This window comes from Python bivittatus, unplaced genomic scaffold (genome assembly GCF_059951505.1).
Source record: "Python bivittatus isolate LINGU-HERP-01145 unplaced genomic scaffold, Pbiv_v1 ctg000810_np1212, whole genome shotgun sequence".
Taxonomy (NCBI): Eukaryota; Metazoa; Chordata; class Lepidosauria; order Squamata; family Pythonidae; genus Python; species Python bivittatus.
Window position 1 is genome coordinate 1,016,127 of NW_028277111.1, and position 16,093 is coordinate 1,032,219.

The 16,093-nt window shown below is 42.2% G+C and overlaps 1 protein-coding gene across 3 annotated transcripts in view; it reads left to right on the plus strand.

The window, feature by feature from the left end:
• Nucleotides 1-14,184, plus strand: part of LOC103056638 (uncharacterized) — a 32,013-nt gene extending 17,829 nt beyond the window's left edge. Inside the window, exons 9-13 of one of the 3 annotated variants that reach the window (XM_025169435.2) lie at nucleotides 1,863-2,309; nucleotides 6,175-6,564; nucleotides 8,497-9,165; nucleotides 12,924-13,392; nucleotides 13,739-14,184. In XM_025169435.2, coding sequence (XP_025025203.1) covers nucleotides 1,863-2,309; nucleotides 6,175-6,564; nucleotides 8,497-9,165; nucleotides 12,924-13,387 — 1,970 coding nt within the window. In that variant the 3' untranslated portion in view covers nucleotides 13,388-13,392; nucleotides 13,739-14,184. Of the gene's footprint in view, nucleotides 1-1,862; nucleotides 2,310-6,174; nucleotides 6,565-8,496; nucleotides 9,166-12,923 lie in introns of all 3 variants that reach the window. The other 2 variants (XM_025169434.2, XM_025169436.2) reach the window with 2 other exon arrangements.
• Nucleotides 14,185-16,093: the final 1,909 nt, after the last annotated feature.

The window sequence follows — 16,093 nt, forward strand, 5'->3', positions numbered from 1 at the left end:
TTGGCCTTCCTCAGTTGGATGGTCCTTCTGATATTTTGCACTTCAGCTTTGGGCATGCTTGTTTGGGGACTCCTCCCTCCCTCCCTCCCTTCCCTATGCCATCAAATCTTCTTGACTCATGGTGGCTTGTGGCAACATACTGAAGTACAATAAAATAATAAATAAGAGCGAAACAATACAGTATACCACAAGAGAAAATCAATAATATAGTGGCTAATAATAAATAATGCCTGGGTAAAGATGGTGAGCAGTCATTCTCTGAAGTTTCTCTGGAAGAGCTTGGTTTTTAAAAGCTTCTGCAAGGCCACCACAGAGAAAATCAGTCTCAATTCTGCGGAGAGGCTGATCCATAATACAGATGCCATAATGCCACCCCGTATAAGGCTGTATGCTAGCACTCTGAATTGCACCTGGCGACTTAGTGGTAGCTAATACCGGATCTTCAAGGTAAGTGTCATATGGTTATAATGACTGGTACTAGTCAAAAACTGGCATTTGCATTTTGGACCTGTTGCAGTGGTCTTTGAAGGCAGTCCCGCGTAGAATGCATTGAAGTAGTCTCATCACTTGGTAAGATAAGAATCCCGCAAACAGTGGTTTTCCCTGTGACACGATGGAACTGCAAGTGGGACTTTGAAGAAGTGGGATAGAGAGAGTATTGACACTTTTGAACTTTGGTGTTGGAGAAGACTACAGAGAGTACTGTGGACAGCCAAGAAAACAAATGGATCATCAAACAAATCAACCCAGAGTTCTCACTCGAGGCACAAAGGACCAGGCTGAAATTATCCTACATCAGACACATTATGCCAAGACCCAGCTCTCTGGAGAAGGCTCTAATGCTGGGAAAGGTGAAAGGAAAGAGAAGAAGAGGACAACCAGCAGCAAGATGGATGGACTCAATTATAGCAGCAATGGTTTCACTGTTGGAAGGCTTGAAAGGGCAGGTTGGGGACACATCACCCTGGATAAGGTCTATCTATGTGGTTGTTAGCAGTCACTACTGACTTAATAGCACATAATCAGAGTCTCATAGTGATAAAAGCCCGAGTAAGCATAGCCAAGTCCTCCTCTTATGGGGACTCAGTCTCTGGAAAGCAGCAAATTGGGAAAGGCTGGGGTAAAGAAAGCAAAGATGGGTCATATGGTCCGTGGCCTAAATCTAGAATACTTTGTGCTCTCATCACAGTACAGGTGGGAGACTAGATCAGCTAAGGATCCCTCCATCCATCAGATCCAGATCAGGGGAAGGCCTGGATCCATGATATCATTTAAGCTTCATATCTTGTTATCATAGGTGATTTTTCATTTTTTAAATCTGTTTTGCAGGGTCCTGAACAAGACCTGGGTTTATATGCATGTATAGCTGCCTGGGAAGGAAGAAGTGCAGAAGTTCAAAGCTGATTCTGATGTCCATCAGCTATGGTCAAAGGATCAGCTAGGGCCAGAGTTCAACATCCTAAGAGTATTGTTCATGATCTTTCTCAGAAAGTAACTTTCTAGCCTTGAGCAGGAAGCTGAGCAGGATAGGGCAGAGATGATGTTTCTTGCATGTATGGTGGCTTGTTGGTTTCTGGAATGGCTGGCTTGGGTGAATAGGCAGCATTGAGTGCCACTCCAACTTAGAGGCAATGCATTTCTATAACCCTTCCTGGGGTTAAAGGGTAAGGAGGATGGAGCTTGCAAGCCATCAGATCCTTCACACCACTTTGGAAACAGGATGTTTCCTCTGATTTTAGATGCCTTTCAGTTCACTTGTTCAGTTAATGTTACTCAGTTGACCTTCCATATGTCTGTCTCCATTCCTTTTTTTTTTCATTCCTAATGCAGGTGGTTGTATATCAATCTATTTGTTCCCGTAGGTGCCAGTGAATCAAATAAGGGCAAAAGTAATTCTACGCAGGAGCAAAAGTCCCAGCTGGAATTGCCAGGAGAGTCTTCCACTGTTTTGCTGAGTGCTGAGATCAACGAATCTAACCCTGTTTCAAGGCTGCGTCCAAGGAAATCTCAAGAGCTGGAGCTCTCTCATCTGTATGGGGTGAAAACCTTAAAGGTGACGCTGAAGAAACTTCCAAGCCCTCAGAAAGGGAAATACAAGTGCCCTGATTGTGATCATAGAGCTGAAAAGCTTTCAGAAGTCATTAAACACATGAGAGTCCATACAGGAGAAAAACCCTACGATTGTCCTGAATGTGGAAAAGCCTTCAGGTGGTCATCTAATCTTTATCAACATCGGAAAGGCAATGCATGTCCTAAAAAGATGCCCGTTTCTGATACCTTTCTTGCAGAAGAGAAGAAAACCTGCAGAGGTAGGTGTGATGACCTGGCTGATAACTAATCATTCTTCCTTCTCTTTTATTATGCTCCCCTTTATATTTAATCTGGCATTCATACATTGAGAGCAATTTTCTTGCAATTCCGGTGACATGGCGAGTTAAACGTCCCTGAAGGAGCTGGGACGGAGTTTACAGTGGAGATTGGCTGGCCAGATGCTGGATTGTGGCCAGCGACATCTCTCCGGAGAAAGGAGAGAGTGTGAGATTGCCCACATGTACTCCAGACAGCTCTCTGTGAGTAGACTGCAGGAACGGAGGTTTTTAGTGGTCGGCTTATGCAAGCAGCTGGGAGTCAAGGGATTGCATCTGAGCTGACAGTCATAACATAGCCTATGTGGACATAAAACTTGACCAAGCCTCATTTCTTAACACTTGGAATTATTTTTTTACTGCTTTTTAAATATTAAGAACCTTCGGAACGGCAAGCTTTTACTGCATTCACTGAGTGAGTCCCCTTCTCAGCGAACAAAGTTTCAAGTACAAGTTTAAGGATTTAGAAAAATTTTACTTTTTGGAATAAACAGCAAAAGGGTGTTTAGAGTGTTGATTTTGGAAAGTTAAAAATAGACTAAGGGCCTGGATAGATTTGAAATAAAACTTTGAAATTAATTATAAGAATTCTTCCCATGGGAAACTGGTGCTGTTTGGATTCCTTAGAAAAAAACATGATAGGATGGGACTTTGAAGGTTGGACACTAGAGGGAGCTAGAAGAAACTAAATATTACAATTAAAGGAGAAGAATGCTTTAATACAGAATGGAGCAAAATACTTTAACATTGGACTTTTTTAAGGATATTTGTGAGCAGTGGACTCAGAAGTTAATTTTAAGAATGTCTGTTATCATGGATAGATGGTGTGCAAATGATGTTACAGAAGAGGAACAAGCTCTACTGGATAAGAATGAAATTGATTTGAATGTGGATTTAAAAATGACAAGCTACAAGAATGATATGGAAAAAGATGATGTATTGGATGTACAAATGAAACTGGTTGATGTGTTAATAATTAAAAGAGACATACAAATAACAAACCAGAAGAGTGATTTGGATGACTTTTCTATACTGGATTTACAAAAGAGACCTGTTAAAGTTTTGAAGGACTTTCTGAGAAGGGATACAGAAAAAATGAAAAGAAATCAAGTTCTTGGACACTACATATTTGAAGGGATTAAAAACCAAGATTGTTGAAAGTAAAGGGAAGGAATATAAAGTTGTTTTATTTGATCAAGGTTAAAATAGATATGTAGTTATCTCTGGTAACCTTTAATGGACTTTTGCTGACCAGGACTGAACAATGAGGCTTTAAAGTTTTGTTTATAGATAAGAGATGAGATGTGGGAAGAAGAGAGCATTTGTTGTATTTTAAGAGAAGGTGATATGTTACTAAAATTGTTTATACTTCTTGTGATGAAAGGAGAAGTTACTTCTTTATATATTTCTTTTTTTCTTTTTCTTTTCTATTTCTCTTCTTTCCTCTTCTTTTTTTCTTTTCTGCACTAATTTTTTATAGTTTTTTTAGTTTGTATGTTTTTATCTTTTCAATTGCAATCTCTAATAAAATTATTATTAAAAAAAGAGCAATTTTCTTGCCATTCCATGCCAGTATAGGTAGAACTCTTCAGAATCTTTGCCAACATTCCTGTTCTTTTCCTCTTTCATTATGGAATGCTCACCAGTAAAATGTTCATTATGTGCAGAGAAAACCTATCAGTCTTTATATAGCAATGTTGTCATTCATCTTATTCTTTCTTCCGCTCAGTGATAAATTTTAGGTTAAGCTGGACAGTGTTGGGCTTCAGGGTTTAGTAACCATGGTCTAGACAACAGGTTTCCTGATGTTTTGCCAGCAACTGTGGCATTTTCAGTGGCAAAGTGGTCTGATATGCAGACCACAGGTAACTGACCAGGGACTGACTGGGCTTCTGTCCTTACAGCCAGGTATCCTGACTTCTGATTGGCCTTTAACTGAGCCAGTTTCCTATTGGTTCAGGTTGGTGAGGGCTGGTCTCTGACTGGAAGACAGGAGCCCAGTCCCTAAACTCTGAAGCCCAGCACTGCCCAACAGATACTGGCCATGAAAGTCTACACCAGTAGAGGCGAATATGTGTAGCTCGGGGTTGAACTGTGGAGTCCTTGGGGTTCTCTGAGCTTGTGGAGCTCAGAGAACCCCAAGGACTCCACAGTCTACACCAGTTATAGGTTAATTTGATAGATGCTAATGGTGAGGAAACTCCGTGTATCCTCAGTGATAGGTGCAGTTTATCCTTAGGTTTGTGATCATACAGTTCATCTTGTATCCCTTTTGATTTCATCCCAGAACTTGGGCATCCAGACACATGGAGGGTTTCAAAGGCACATAGAAGCACTTTAAAACCTGACTCGTTTGATGCAGTGATGGGAGTTGAAGCATGTCCCTGCATGGGGTGAGATTTTCTGTCCCGCAGTTTGCATGGATGGAGCATTATTCTGAGCTTAATGATTTGACACTGTAGGGATATGCAGTGTGGCACATGTCAGTATGTTCCCTCCTAATCCCCAGGCCCCCTTTCCCATCCTTGTAATTAAATAACTAGAAATAGGAATCAGGTATCTTGCAAAGACAAAGCATCCGTTTTGAGCATTATCTCTCTTTGCAGGAATAAAGGTTTAGAGGTCTGAATGGGAGGGTAGAGGACATCCCTGAAGGTTATTCAACTTGTGTTCCTCATGGCAGATATTCTGTGAATAGGCCAGTATCCAGTCGGTACTGGGTACCCAGCGCACCCTCCTTATATTCTAGATGTGTCCTTAACCCCAAAATCTTGCCTCCTCCTGCTGTAGGACAGTTGCTTGCAGTATGGATCCCTTTCTTTTCCACTAAGATTTGAGGAGGTATTTGTCATAGATCAGAGCCATTAAGGGACATAACTTCTTTGGGAACAAAATGTGATGGGTCTCTGAAAGTCTGAAAGGCCAGAACCCTAGATGACAAAGTTCATTCAGGTTGACAAGTTCAGAAGTACCACTAAACTTAGTCTGGGGATCTAGACATAATGTCACAGCCATGCCTTCTGGAACAGCATTCCCCGGAGATATATATGGCTCCTACTTACCAATGGTTCTGGAAGTCCTGGCACTGTTCCCAGGCTGGGGTTAGGATATCTCTGGAGTCCCATCAAATTTGGGGGGATGTTATTGCTGTGATTTTTTCTAGATAGTCAGGTTGTTTTAATTTTGTTTTTTTGACTCACATATTGGATATTATAAGCCACCCAGAGACTTTTTGAAGTTGGGCTGCCTTAACAAATTGAATAACTAAATTGTAAAAGTGAATCATTTCAGCTTCATCTTAACTCTTCATTTTAACTCCTTTGTTATAAAATTAAAGTTTTTAACAATAAATAATGGCAGGTTGAGAAATCTATAATACACATTCCACTTATATTCTCCTACTGAACCATTTTTTAAAAATCTGATCTTCATAAAAGCAGGTAAAAGGCCAAGTTCTTTTTCCTTCTTTTGATCAAAAGGTCATTTTATCTTCCCTTGCTTTTAGTTCCTGGATGGATCTTATTCTGAAATGCAGATGTCTATATTATTAAATTAGAACCATTCCCAAGTACTTTCACAAGCTAAGATTCCAATTAAACAATAATTTGTTGCTTTGTCTGCCCTTGAGAAAAAATTGGTAAAAAGTGTTTTCGTGCTGATACACTCCCAGGTTTATTATGGCATGTATTCACTTTCTAGCATTAATTTCACTCTAACTGATTTTAAGCAGCAAGTTGATCAGCTGTTATTAGCTGGACTTGATAAGGTTCGCAGCATTGCGTATCTAAATTGTTTATTGTCCTTATAGGTGAAGAGACGTCAAGAAATATGGCTCCTCTGCAGGAAAAGATCAAATTGGAAGACGAGGTTGGAGTACGTCAAGTTTGCCACGATCAGCCTTCTTCGAGAGGCTGTCAGGACAAAGAGGCTCATCTTCTGGGGAAGGCCAACGAGGCCTCAGAACTTCAAAAGATGAAAAAGCATTCCTGTACAAAATGCGGATACCAAGCCGAAAGATTATCAGACATTGTTAAACACTTCAGAATCCACACTGGAGAAAAACCTTACAAATGTTTGGACTGTGGGAAGTCCTTTGGATGGTCCTCAACCCTCACCAAACATCAGCAGATCCATCTATCCAGTCAGCAAACGCCTGTGCCCAACGCTGTTATTGCAGAATGTGATGTTACGCTTAGTGGTGGGTAGAAGTTAGGTGTCATTATTAAATGTAAAATATTTCAATCCTACTTTTTTCTATGAACAAGGCATTCAAAGTGGTAATCGGGGGACATCTGATCCCTTTTTTCCCCCTTTTTCCTTAGTTTTATGAGGTAAACTGAAAATCAAATTTATTATGTGTTATTGCTTCATCTCTGGGGAGGCTTTGTGGCTCATGCCAAACATGAAAAGCCACCAAGAGTCAGATGACTGACCCCGGAAGTAGGAAAATAACGAATCACAAGGTAGCCCGTAGATCAGTTAAGAATGCTTGTTTGCACGTAGATCGCAGATTCAGTCCATGGTCCATTGAGTTAGAAGAAGTCAATAAACAGCGAGGTCTTGGAGAAATAGTGCAAATCTAAAAATCACAGGCCAGAGCTTGGTTTGACCTCATCTGGTCTTTGAAGTCAGTAGAGCTTAGTTTCAACAGTGGGAGTACAGAGGTCCAATAGCCATTGCTCAGGAATTTGATGGACTAGTCCAGTGTTTCTCAACCTTGACAACTTTAAGATGTGTTAACTTCAACCCCCAGAATGCTGGCTGGGGAATTCCGGGACTTGAAGTCCACACATGTTAAAGTTGCCAAGGTTGAGAAACACTGGACTAAAGACTGTAGAAGTTCCATCTGATTCAATGATTCTACTTTTTCCCATGTTAATAAATGAATGGATAACATTGACGTGTGTCTCTGCCCAAAAGTGTTTGCTTTCTATCTAAAAGAGTAATCTTTGACCTCTTGAACAAAAGGCAGGATATAAATCTTACAAATGTGAGAGCTATATTCAGGAACACCGTTGGGTCAGTTGTTGGCTAAAGTGTCCTTGTCCAGTAGCATTAAAGAGATGCCATCGGTTCTTGCTCACGCATCCTCCTCTTGGTTTGCCTGTGGCTAGGCTGAATTCCATTTCCTGGGGTGGTCATAATATATGCCAGAGGTGGGAACTGACTTGCCTGATTAACTCACAATTTCTAGCATTATAACACTATCCTACCCCTGAGGCCAAGCGGTTAAGATTTTTTATTCAAATCCTGTCCCTGATGGGAATTTCCAGGATGGTCAGAAACAAATTGTTAATCTTGGCCTGCTCCATTTTTCCATAGGGTTAACAGTATCCTGCCTGGAAAGGCAGTTGTAGAAAGATCATAATTCACTTGGTGCTTTAAATGGTCCATTTTACATACTGCTTTGCAGATTCATTTTTTTCAAACGGCCCACGTTTAAAGGCATGTTAAAATGGTGCTATAGGAGAACTGCTGGTTTGTTTTCTGATTTTAGGCATTCCATTGAATGTCCAGATGAACCTTCCTTGGTTCTTGCATGGAGGGCCAAATTGCAGTTACTCGGTCCAGTCAGAATTCAGTGCCTTGAGAAGAGTAGAATTAACTTTCTTAATTTATAGCCAGAGGCCAAAATAATAATAGCACACAAGAAGAAGCAGGTTACAGAAAGAGATTAGTGATAATATTCTAATAGCTCTCAATAAAAATAAGAGTAAAATAGTATAAAATTTTAAAAAATAAAGATGCATGTGTATGGAAGTTCAATATAAGAATCAGTCTCAGAGCCTTCTAATGCAATTGCTATCCAGCAAAATTTCATTACATTCTTAGAAATTTCAGAAGAAAAGCCACCAAGTAAAAAGCCAGTAACTTTAATTTAGGACCCAGCATGCACAGTGAGTAAGGAGAGCGGTTATGAGCTTGAGGGCAGTGGAGTAAAACACAGCCGCTGGATTTGACTTCAGAGTAAGAAAATACATTTGTTACATTATTTTGGCTTCACAAACAAACTTGAAAATCCATGGTTGCTGCTTAATGAATTATCAAATCAAGGCTCATTTTGCCTTTTTTTCCCCTGTTCTCCATGAACAGCTTTCCCATAATCTGAATAATTTCTATATCCCCACAGATGATGAGGAGTTGATTAACTTCTTACCAAAAATTCCTCAGCGGGAAGAAGTGGGATTGGAAGATCTTCTAGAGAGATCATCTGAAGATGGCCCAGCTGCTGCTTCTCCGAGTTCTGAGTCTTCCAAGATGGAGTCTTCAGCTAAGTTACGTTCCAGGGAATGGAGCGGAAAAGGAAAATCTGCTCAGCATAAGAGAAATAATGTGGTGATGAAAAAAAGCAGATACGAAGATCGTGAGAGGAAGCACGAGTGCCTCGATTGTGGGCATCGCACCTATTATCTGTCTGATCTCGTGCGGCACAAGAGAATTCACCCAAATGAAAAGCCCTACAAATGCCCCGATTGCGAGAAAATCTTCATCCAACCCTCCTCCCTCAAAATTCATCAAAAAACACACAAGAGGGGGAAAAAATCTGTGAAAAGGATAAAAGCGCCCCAAGGAGAGAGAAAATACACGTGCTCGAAATGTGGACATAAAACTTATAAATTATCAACTCATCTTTTACATTTGAGAGTCCACGTGGGAGAAAAATCTTACGTATGTGATGAATGTGGCAGAGATTTCAAGTGGAGCTCGAATCTTTCGAGACACAAACGAATCCACAGGTTCAATGAAGGCTTTGAAAACAGAAAACCCCCTTTCTCTAAACGTAAGGATGCAAACAGAGGTGGGCATATTATCTGAACCATTGGTTGGTTTAAGTGTAAGCCGTAGTTCTGTGTGGGCTATAATCAGATTGATGGAATATCTAACAAAGGACCACACAGGAGAGTAATTTTCTCTCTCTCTTTTTTTTAAACCTCCCTCAAATAGACAAGCGTATTGTTTTAACTTGAAAATTCAGACTTACAATTATACCAATTGTTGTATAGAAAAAATATGTAAGGTGGAAACTTACCGTTCATATTTAGAACAAGCATTTGATTTTTACTTATTCATTTTGTTCTCTGAAAATACAGCGATTGATTGATTATATGCCAACAAGTCGTTTTTGACTCTTAGCAACCAGGTAGATAGATAGCTGTATTTCATGGAGAAAATCTGTCTATTAGGGAAGGAGGTAGAGAGTAGACATAGAATCATACATGGCAGGTGTATTTAATCAGCTTCATATTGAAATGTATAATTTTTGCAAGTGTAATAGAGCAGAAATTTAAAAACAGAAAGATTCCCTACCTTTTCTGTGGAAATCTGTTATAACATGTTATAGTACTATAAGTAACGTTATTCTGGAAACATTATATTCTCTTGTCTGCATTTCATTTTAATGCAGCCTTACTTATTCTCATTGCATGAGCCATGATTAGCTCTAGTCTTCTGATATGGGGGATAGAGAACCTGTAACCCTCCAGATGTTGCTGAACAACAGATTTGAGTGTTCCTCACCATTGGTCATGCTGGTTGGGGCTATAGGAAATCAACACAACCTTCTGCTTCAACTTCCCAAGATATTCAGATGGCAATTTTCAGAATTCCCCAAACAACATGGAGCAATGTTTCTCATCCGTGGCAACTTTAAGATGTGTGGACTTCAACTCCCAGAATGCTGGTTGGGCAATTCTGGGAGTTGAAGTCCATACATCTTAAAGTTGCCAAGGTTGAGAAACATTGAGATGGAGAATTCTGCAAGTTGCAACACACTTATCTGGAGGATACCAGATTGGAGAAGGTTTTCTATATGTTTGCTTAGATATAAATCCCATTCCTTTATTCACTTGCAACCATACCTTTTTTTTGGGAGCTGATGCAAGGTGAATAGGATGTTGTTGTTTGTTAAGGTTAACCAACCTGGTCTGCAGACACATGTGATTCCAGAGGAATTGCCACATGCCACCATAAGCTAGCATGATGAAGAATTCTAGTCTGCCTTGAATCAACAGCATGGTAGTGCATGTTGTTCAACAGGAGGATGCAAAATTTGATATTTTGGGAATGCAGGAAAGGAATTGCCACTGCCTTCTTCTGAAATAGTGTTGACTTCTCAGTCTAGTTTACAGCCCTGAGATTTTCCAGGGGTTTCCCAACCAAGTACTAACCAGATCCAACTCCAGTTAGCTTTTTAGGAATCATTCAGAGTCGCCAAGGCGCTACCACCTACTGCAGCATACAAACTGGGACCTTTGGCTTGTTCTTCTGTAATAAGCCAGAGTTAGAAGCTATGATTTGTTCTCAGGTTCATATTCATAGCTTGTTTGGGAGAGACAAGCTGGGAGTTCTGGCTGGCACCTTTAGGATAAACAAACCACCGAAGGAGTTGATGGTTAGCAGCGAGCAGGGCAAATAGCTAACTCACTCTTGCTCATGACACGCAAGTGCATTTTAGATGCTTTAAAGGAGACTTCAGGAAACACAGGGAGCCCTGTTTTGTTCATCTGATTTTCTAGAAGCATTGAGCTGGCCATTATAGGAATGTAGCCTTTCTTGTGATCCAGCACACCTCTTCTTATATTCTTGGGAGCACTGGATAAAGCATAGGATAGGGCATGGGTGTAGGATTGGGCTCCCTCAAAGCTTCAGCTTTCATAAATATTTCAATAAACATCAAGTTTCTAGCCCATCCAATTGTGCTGTTTTGGTGCAATATCTGTGGACGTCTCAGAAGCCAGGTGAATTTGGCTTCTGTTGGTTGGGGGTGAATTTTCAATCTCTGTTGCCTTCTGGGATACCTATCAGGGTTGATTGTCCCAAACATAAATCTACTAAAATAAATTGTGCATCATACATTAAATTATATTACATTCTGGAAATGTTTGAGAGTGGTATGCTTTGGAGTCCTCTTGCTATGACTACAGATGTTCCTTTTCTGTTACCTCTGGTAAAGCCAAGTTTACAATGTGTAGCGTGACTTCCTAGTTGCAGTTGGACTATAACTCTTGTCCTTTTGAACCTTGAGCATGCTGGCTGAAGCTAATGGGAGCTGGACTCTGCCTGCATTGGGGACTCTGATGGAGAAGCCACTGTTTCAGAAGCACGAGTAACTTGCTTCTGGCAGAGACAGGACCATACAGGTAGTCCTCGCTTAACAACCCTAATTGGGACTGGAATTTCTGTCGCTAAGCGATACAGTCATTAGGCAAAACATCACATAACCACACCACTTGGCAACAGCAGTTTCAGTAGTCCTGGTTGCAGTCGTTAGGCCAGGACCTCACACTTCTCCTGCCCTGCTGTGCTTGCCTCCACTTCAACTCCTCCCACCTGCTTTTCTCTTCCCCATCTCTGTCCTTTTGGCTGCGCTGCACTCCACCGCCTCCTGCCCCCCCAGCTTACCTTTGCCGTCTTCTTCCTCCCACTGCTGACAAGGTGCGCCTTGTTAGAGCAGGAGGAAAAAAATGGTGAAGGTCAGCTGGTGACGGCAGAGTGCAGGGTGGCCAAAAGGGCGGAGATGGGGGGGGAGTTGTGGTCGTAAATGCAGGCAGGCTGCCAAGCGCCCAAATTTTGATCACGTGACTGCAGGGGGAGGGCGCTGCAACGGTTGTAACTTCGAGGACCAGGTATGAGTACCATTTGTTCAGCACTGTCGTAACTTCGAACAGTAGCTGAACAAATTGTTGTTAAGTGAGGACTAACTCTATAAGCTCACCATGGTTTTGCCAGGCCTCCAATTTTCAGTAAATAACAACACAGACTCACAACAATATCTGTCAGCAGCACACTCTGTGATGATGCCTGTTCTCCCCTGGCCATGAATCTAAACAAAACCCAGCCTCTCCCACGCATTTCCCTTGAAGTCCTAGGTGTGGACATGTAGGATTCTGCCTCTCTATGTTTTATTCAGAGCACGTTTTTATAGCTGTAAAAGATCAGCCTGGCCCTTTTTTATGTTCTTCCCTTTTTCTTGCCACGTAAAGAAGGAAGCAGGGTTTTTGTTTCTGCCGAGAACAGGTCGGCTCCATTCTTAGGGGCACTTTCGAATATAAACCGTTCTTTTGGTGATGCTTCAATAAAGCTATAGATTGTAAAATGGTGAGATCGTAACTTCTGGAGAGAAGCTGAGTAGGGTTTCTAGAGATTGGAGGTCTAGCTGCCTTGATTTCTGAAGGCGGAGGTTGTACTTTCTGATCTCCCACCGTGGTTTCCGTAACCAGTGTTATTTTAAAAGATCCAGGTCTAGAAATTAGAAGCAACGGGCAGTAATGTTCAGAACAGCAAGACTAGAATTCAAAACAACTGTTCTGGGCTTGAAACCATTTTGAATTTGAAAAGTTTTTCTCATCCCTGTTTAGCCACTAGAGTGGAGCTTGGTTCCAACTTTAAGATGGGTGGACTTCAACTCCCAGAATTCCCCAGCCAGCATGGCTGGCTGGGGAATTCTGGGAGTTGAAGTCCACCCATCTTAAAGCTGCTGAGGTTGAGAATCCCTGCATTAGAGCGGCCCTCTTCTTTCTCTGGCAGGGTCACGTTTAGTCTGCTTCTTTGTCTCAGCAGGTTCTGTGAAGCCAAAGAAAAGCGCACAAGCTCAGCCGAAGAAAACAGGAGGTCGATCGCTGGGGTCCACCCCTGAGAACGCATCCGTAACGGCGGCGTTGCGTGAGCAATGGCGCAATTACAAGCGTCAACAGAGGAAAAAGGCAGCCGAGAAACACCACAAAATGGAAGAGAGCGCAAAGGAGAACATCGGAGAGAAGGAAGCGAAGGGGAAAAACGCTCCTGCCGAAGTGTCACTCCGCGCGCGGCTGGAAAAGTTTGCATATTCCAAAAGCGGAGAAAAAGAGCACGCCCAGGTGGAGCGAGCGCCGGATCAGAAAGTCCCGGCAGAGGAGCTGCGTCTTGAATGTACTATGTGTGGGAAGTACTTCACGTATGATTGTCACCTTGCCGATCACCAGAACATGCACACAGAAGCAAAACCTCACAGATGCAGTGAATGTGGGAAGCGCTTTCCTTAAGAAGAGTAAGTTGGCCAGGCACCAGGTCATCCACACTGGGGTGAAACCGTTTCATTGTGATAGCCTGATGACCCATTTGAAAATTCATGGTTTCCAGCCTGTGTTTGAATGTGCTGAGGGTGCTAAAGTTTTCACTAGAAAGATATGTTGGTGGGGCATCAGAGAAGTCGCATATGGCAGCGTTCTTAGAAGTAAGCCAAGTTGGAGAGATCAGTGAAGATCAGTGACTGGGACATCCATACACCTATGCAGGAGATTCATCATCTGAGCAAGCAGAGACGGGGTGGGCAGGTGGGTGCACCTGATTTTGCTTCTTTCTTCCCTTCTGTCTCTCTCATTCTCTGTTCCCAGTTTGAGGTCGCACCTGCTTGCACAGTGTACTTCGCTTGTGAAAGAAGACAGCCAGCATTTCAAGATCATGTTGGACCTCTCTTCTGATGAACTTCTTCCTTCAGGCAGCTGAGAAGGCCAACTTGTGAATCTGCCTGCGAACACGGTTTGATCTGCAGTGATGAGCAATTGAAAATGTCTACCTCTGCCTAACGAGAAGTTGCAGCTGCTTGACTTCTGCAGATCAAACGCACAGCGACAGGTTGCCTGTCTTTTTCCTGGCGAGCTGGTGACTCTACCGACTTCTTACGATCCTCTTTCCCTTTCAGTCTTGGGTGTTGACGTTCTTTTGAGCAATTGGAATGTTCAGAAACATTCTCTGATTCCTGGAGACATTCCAGTGTAGGAAGGGGTCAGTCAGTTTCCCTGCAGATTGCCAATAGTATAAAGGTATTTCAAATATTGCATCCATTTTTCTAAGTTTTTTGTCCCCTTCTGTGTTGCATAACACCCTCATTATATACACCTTTGTGAGGAGAGAGTTCATTTAGTCCCACACTACGTCTGATTTTCTGCAAATGCACCTCACAACATAATTCCAAACTCACTTTGACTTTGTAGATGCTTCAAAAGAAGGTTTGGAAGAGGAGCTGTTTTCCGACAGAAAGAATGGAGATCAAGGATTTGGGTGGAAGCAAAGGGTTATCTAATGAGCAGTGAACTGCGATAGTTTAGTATAAAAGAAGGCAAACAGGTTTTTTTAAAAAGAAATTAGTTTGTGTCATAATAAACTTTTACTGTTTTACGTCTTAGGTTCCCTGTTGAGTGATGCCACGCTATTCCTTGTCAGTATGGGTGGGAAAGCCATCTCAAATACACATTTTAAAGAAAATTTAACTTTTTTCTTTTCCAATTAATCAGAAGTAAGGAAAAGGAAGGATGGGGTCCAAGAAAGTAAGAAACTGGAAGTGAAGGAGTTGTGTTATAAAGTACAGGTAGTCCTTGACTTACGATCACAATAGGGACTGGAAAATTTGTTGTTAACTGCTGCGGTCATTAAGCGAGGCATCACATGGCTGCACCTGATTTTACCACATTTTTCATGGTGGTTAAGAGAATCATGCGGTTCCCCACACGGTTTGCTTGTCAGAAGCCCCCTGGGAAGGTTGCAAATGGTGATCAGGTGACCCTGGGATGCTGGAACCACTGTAAATACATGCCAGTTACCAAGCACCCAAATTTTGATCACGTGACTGGGGATGCTGCAACAGTCGTAAGTGCAAGGACTGGCCATAAGTCACTTTTTAATCGCCGTTGTAACATCGAATGGTTGCTAAACGAATGGTTGTAAGTCGAGGACTACCTGTATGTCCACATAAGAAATGACGAAAGGAACAATATACATTAACTATTGAGCATAAATCTCAGCCTAAACTCAGTCTTCAGATTTGTTCTCTCTGTCCTCGTGCTTTATATAGCCTGAAACCTAGTTAAGACTAAGATAGGCTTGCCGTGAGGTGTGTTACTAAACGCCTGGCCATAAAGGGTTTGCCCAGAAGCACATCTCACACTCACTGGACCACCCCTTGGTAAGTATATTCCAGATGAAATCTTGTGCATGCTTCACCTAGTACAGAACTTAGTGGGACCATTTCAGGTCTCGTGCAGTTGCAGCAAAGGCTGAAGGCCTTCATCCTTGTACAACAACCTCCCCTGAGGGGAAACAGGACTCCCAGCCTCTTCATCTTTATTTTGATCGATGCTGGCGCTTCTGCCAAAAACAGTGGCCGTTTTTAGCAGGTGATAATGCTCTTCACCCATGCAGAAAATTTCAGGTTGGCTTCCGTGCAGCCAAGTAGCTTAAAGTCTGAATAGCCAGCCAGCCAGGCTGGTATCACTGGCTCAGCCAACGTCCTGGATATAGTCAGCCAAGCCCTACAAGAAACAGTCAAAAGAGCTGAGCGTATTGAGTCTGCAGGGGAAAGCTTGAAGGAGTCAAGAGGAAGGATGGCCGAGAAGCAGTTTGGGGTAAAATGTTAGGAAAAAGGCTAAAAGAGCGCAGTTTGGGGCAGGGAAGCAGGCTGCCTTGGGAAGTGCAGCTGCTCCCTTGCTGGAAGGGTTTAAGCTGTGATCAGGCAGCTGTCTGTCAGGAGCAGTATAATTGTAGGATCCAGCCAGATTGAGTGGGATGGAGGTCCAGAAGGATGACCATCAAGTCCTGACTGCTTGACTGGATTTTTAACTCAGATTTGCAACTCCGCACATCTTAAACCTGCTTACCATGTCCCCCCCGACATTTTCTTAAATTATCCCCTCTGCCTTTAATGGCCCCCTTTCCTCACTGTAATACATGAAGCAAAAGCCTTTCTTATTCTC